The sequence below is a fragment of the Orycteropus afer genome, unplaced genomic scaffold, assembly GCF_000298275.1.
Source record: "Orycteropus afer afer isolate SDZICR_OR568_19922 unplaced genomic scaffold, OryAfe1.0 scaffold00405, whole genome shotgun sequence".
Taxonomy (NCBI): Eukaryota; Metazoa; Chordata; class Mammalia; order Tubulidentata; family Orycteropodidae; genus Orycteropus; species Orycteropus afer.
Genome location: NW_006921992.1, coordinates 776,499 through 781,666, shown reverse-complemented (window position 1 = coordinate 781,666; position 5,168 = coordinate 776,499). Strand labels below are relative to the sequence as shown.

The 5,168-nt window shown below is 56.8% G+C and overlaps 1 protein-coding gene across 1 annotated transcript; it reads right to left on the bottom strand.

Annotated features, from left to right (window-relative positions):
* Positions 1–372: 372 nt before the first annotated feature.
* On the bottom strand, positions 373–3,871 carry CLEC4G (C-type lectin domain family 4 member G). Its single transcript, XM_007953708.1, has 9 exons — positions 3,817–3,871; positions 3,378–3,488; positions 2,950–3,003; positions 2,719–2,781; positions 2,427–2,531; positions 1,989–2,078; positions 1,640–1,788; positions 762–877; positions 373–508 (listed from the first exon to the last, which is right to left on the bottom strand). Exons 1-9 carry the CDS (start codon positions 3,869–3,871, stop codon positions 373–375), a joined length of 879 nt encoding a protein of 292 aa, XP_007951899.1.
* Between the last annotated feature and the right edge of the window lie 1,297 nt (positions 3,872–5,168).

Below are 5,168 nucleotides of genomic sequence, written 5' to 3'. Positions count from 1 at the left end.
TCATTTCTGGAACATTTATTGATGGGCTGCGAAGTCAGCTCCCAAAACTCCTGTCTTTGAGGCTAAGCAGATGTATAGGGAAAACAAACAACTCCATCCCTGAGTTCCCAGAAAGTAGCGAGGGAGGGAGGTGGGGTCAGATCACCCAGGTCTTGAACCCAGGTTGGAGGCGCTAGGATCGGGGACTTGGGGACTTGTGAGCCAATGCCAACAGTCAGGTCTGCCTGTGAGCGAGTGGGGTGAGATTAGACCCGGTGGGAGGGCAAGTGTCAGCAGTGGTGGAAATCGATGGCGGTAGGCGTATCTCAGGTGCACGGGGCCAATCATTGCTAAGGTGGGCGTGGCTACCCATTGCGAAGGCGGTTGCGTGTGTCAGCATCCGTGTTTCTTTTCGCAGATCCAGTTGTCCCTTAAGTTGCAAGGTGCGTCGTTCCACAGCCCCGTGTGCAGCATCATAACGCAGTTTTCCACACCGCGGGAGTCATTGGGCTCACCCTCGTTCCAGTGGCTGCAGTGGTTGGGGGGGGGGAGGATGTTGCTGAGGCTGGGCCTGGGGTCCAGCCTTCCTTCCCACGGTCTAGCCCGTTTATTTCTGGAGTCTAACCTAGGCACCCCGCCAGTCTAACTTCAGGACGCCCTGGGATATAACTTTCTTTAGCCAGTTCCTGGGGTCTAGCCTGAGCATCCCTGAGATGTGGCCTAAGAACTTTCCGGAATCTGTTCTGGCCTTACTCGCCAGGTGTTGGGGACCCCTACCTCACCTGAAGGTGCGGTGGACGCCGTCCATCCACTGGTAGCCCTGGATCTTGCCCTGGAGTCGTTCCGCCTTCAGACCCAGCCAGAAGCCAAGCCCACTCGTGTTCTGACTCAGGAACGTCTGGAGGGGGGGGGCAGTGTCGTCACTAGGACTGGCGTCACCCAGTGCAGTAACTCACGATGTCACACCCATGCGGTTGTGCTGAATCCCTCTAGTGGGCAAAGGGTCGCGCCCTCCCAGCCCACGTCCCGCAGCTCCCTGCAGCTCCTGCCCTTTCCAGCCCGCCCGAGGGTCCGCCTGGCCTGCGCAAGGGCATCCACGTTTTCTTGTGCAGGGGGTGGTGGGAGCGCTTGAAGGGTGGGGGATGGGCAAGTAAGGGGCGTAGTGGGTTCAGGGGTTGAAGGAGGAGATGGTGATAGTAACGCAAAAACGCAACTGGTAGCACTGCTGTCCAGTCGGATCCGACTCATAGCGACCCCTCCTTGGGTTTCCAAGGCAGTATCACTATGGAAGTAGATTGCCCAACCTTCCTTCCAGGAGTGGCTGGTGAGTTTGAACCGCCAGCCTTCTGGTTAGCAGTCAAATACCTTAGGCACTAGGCCACCAGAACGCCTGTGGTGATAGTGGTGACCAGTTTATAGCAGTGGGGGACTGGTGACACCAACCGTGGGGGTTCCACTGACTTGGCCGCCCCTCCCCCTAAGGCGGTAGCCTCAACTCTTGGGTTCATTTTGATGTCTACTCCTCTGACAGGGCCAGTATCCTCCACACCCCCTCCGCGCACCCCTTGTTGACGCCACTGGCGGAAGGGGAAGCTGGAGCCGGCCGTTTGGCCCACCTAGCCCCACAGGCGAACGGCGCTTCCTGTGGCCTGCTGCACACCTGTTCCTCCCAGCTGTCCACCATCACCAGGTGCGCGCCTGCGTCAGCGCAGCTCTTCTGCGCCTGGCCCCAGTAGTTCTGCTGCTGCGAGAAAAGGTAGCAGGAGCCCTGGAAGAGCACCCACGACTTGGGGCACGGCTCGCAGGAGTCTGCGGGGGTAGGCAGGGGTCAAGACCTGCCGGACAGCTCTCCGGCCAGACAGACCGAGAGAACGGGGTGAGCTAGACCTCCGGGCCCAGGGCCGGTGCCCGAGAACTTGGGCTGAAGTCAAAAGGGTGGGTAGATCAGAGGACCCGAGGCCCACGTGCAGAGTTCACTGTGCCCCACCCCATCCCCGCGCAGCGCTCACTGTTGCCCAGATCGGCGGCCTCCAGCGCCCGGAGCAGCTCACTGCGGACGTCCTCGCGGTCCCTGCCCGCCTGGGACACGTCCTTGGTCACTGTGGGATCAGGGGAGTCTAGATTATAGCTGGGCTCAGGATCAGGTGCAGAGTCATGCCTGAGTAACGGTCAGGACCCATGTCAGAGGTCAATGTCAGGTTCGGCGCTAAGGTCAAGAATGACATCAGGGTCAGAACGGTTAGAGCTGGGTAGGGTTCACTTGTGGTTGGGGTTAGGAGTCGTGGTCAAGGTCAGAGTCCGGGGGTTAGAGTCAGGATGGAGGACACGCTCAGGGCCAGTTTTCAGTATGGGGTCGGCCAGAGTCATAGTGGGGTCGGGATGTGAATCGAGGGACAGGTTATGGCCGCGGTCAGGGATCTGAAATCGTGGTCACTGCTCGCCCTCACCGCGCTCGCGCAGGTCATTCAGGGCGCTCCCCTGCTCTAGCAGCTTCTTCCGCGCCTCCCCAAGCTCCGCCCGCGTGGTCTTCAGCTGCGCCTTTGTCTCAGAGCCTGGAAAGGTGGTGGGGGAGGGGCGAGGGAAAGGGGGAGGCCTCTGAGACCCTCCCCCCCCCCCCCCCCGCACAAGCCACAAGCCCCGCCCATCCACGAACCCCGCCCCTATCCACCTCCTCCAATCCTGGCCACAAGCCCCGCCCACCCCCTCAAGCCACAAGCCTGGACCCAGCAGTCAGCTCACAGCAGGTCGTGCAGGCTCCGAGGTTTTTCTGCAGAACGCCCAGCTCCTCCGCCTGCCTCGAGGCTGGAACACACACACACACACACACACACTCACACACTCACACATACACCAACACACACACGCCGGGGTCACCTGCGGGGACTCATGGGCCTACCTTACCCATCCCGGGGCCAGACCCGGGACCGTGGGGTCCCCCACCCCATCCTGGCGCCACTGTTCCGCACGCACCGTTTGTCCTCAGCAGGTCCTGGTGGCCGAGTAGCTCCTCGCGCTCCTTGGAGGCTGCGGAGAGAGGGTGCTGCAGGTGCGGCCGGGGCACTAGGGAACCCTCTTCATGCCCAGGGGTGCGGGGACCTCGATCCCCGATCTCCGGACGACCAAAGGGGCAGACAGGCTTACAGTGCACTCACACCACCCAGAGGAGCAAAACAAAGACACAGATGTCTACAGGGGGACATGCACACACACACACATACGCATGCACACGCACACACTCATACCTGCACACATGTGCGTGCATACAGCATGAGGACCTACACAAACTCACACTTACTCACACTCATTTGCAGGCAGGAGTCTGGGACCCAGTTGGGGTACTGGAGAGGCAGGAAGTCTTTGTCCCCAGGAGGACAGGACACCTTCCTGCTGGCACTTACCTTTGGATAATAGGATGCTCAGAATGAGTGCCCATAAAACTGTGCCAACTACGACGGCAAGTGCCACTAAGAGGGACTTCCGACTCCAGAGCTCCCAGGGTCCCCAGTGCCCTGGGGAACACAGACGGGCCCTTGGATGACCCTGCACCAGGACTATGCTGGATTTCCGGATCCCCTTGGACTGAGCCCAGGACACTTGGGTCCCTCTCAGGAAACAGGTTCCAAGAGGTTCAGTAATTTACCCACTGTCACTCACCCCTAAGTAACATAGCTGGGATATGAACTTAGGTACAGCTGGCTCTGAGGTCTGTAGTGGCTCTCCTGCACCCCCTACCTGGACCCCCACTTGGTTCTTCCTCTTCTCCTCCATCAAACCCCAGACCACTGGCTCAGAGAGGGACCCTGTGAGGGACCAGAGAGGCTGCTCCATTGCCCATACCTCCAGGGACCTCTTTGGGACAGCTACCCAACTTGTTGTACCCAGAGTTGTCCATGGCGGTACAGGCACCCAGCCTCGGCACAGATATAAATTAGCCAACCCCCCCAACCCTGCTCCACCCAATTCTCCTTCCTTCCCATCTCCTCAGTCTCAATTCCTCCTACCAGGGACCAGTGACCAATTGCAGGGCTGGTCTCTTGTTGGGGCTGGGCTGTGTTTAGGGGCAGTTACAGCTTCCCTGGCTGCCATCTGCCAGATTGGGGCTGGCAGCTTAACTTTGGACCTGGGTCCCTGTCTATTACAGGTCTGGGCTGGGCTTCCTCTCAACAGAGTCATGCTGCACCCAGCCATGTTCCAGCCCTTACTGGTTCTTGAAAAACTCTCGTAGGGCCTGGCCCCCAGGCCAGTTCAGTTTTCCTTCTCAGCACTCCCCCACCCCGCCACCACTGGTGCCCAACACGGACAAGATCTGCCCTAACTTAATCCTGTCCCTCTTGGCCCTGAGGGAGGAAACAGATGTTTGTCAGGGTGCTGGTCAGCTAAACTGTTATTAGGCTCTACTAGTGGGTGGGGTGTTGATGGGAAACACTCAGGCATGGGTGTAGCTTCTCCAAATCTCAGTTTTCTCCTTTGTGAAAATGGGACAGTGACAGGGTCTCCCTCAAAGGGAAGTTGTGATCATGATATGGGGTTATACATGTCATACCATTCCAGGCATGTAAACAATACTCAATATTCATTCATTCTTTCAACAAATATTTATTGAATATCTGCTATGCGTGTGGCAGTGAATGTCTATGCCCACCAGTGAACAAAAGGAGCAAATTTTTCCTTCTGGGAGCTGACATGCTAGTGGGGGTTGGGAGAAGACAGACATTAAACAATGAACATAATAAGTAATTGGGAGAAAGGCGGAGCCATTGTTTAGGAAGCATTGAGATTCTGCTTATGGTGATGGAAAATTGGGCAATGGAAATTGGTGACGGTTACGCAGCATGATTAATGTACTTGGTGTCGTTAAATTGTAGACCTGAAAAAGGTTAAACAGACAGACGTTGTGTTATGTAAACGTATTTTACAACAATTAAAAAAAAAAAAACTTTTACAAACACAAAAAAGAAAAAGGTAAATTATGTAGCATAGTGGAGTCTCAATGAGGGATGACATTACCCCCAGGGGACACTGGACAATGTCTAGAGACATTTTTGTTGTTTGGTTGTCACAGTTGGAGAGTAAGGGAGTATATAACTGGCATTTAGTGGGCAGAGGTCAGGGAGCTGTCAACCACCCTACAGTACCCAGGACGCCCCTCACAGTGCAGATTTAGCCCAATTGTTGAAGGTGTCAAGGGT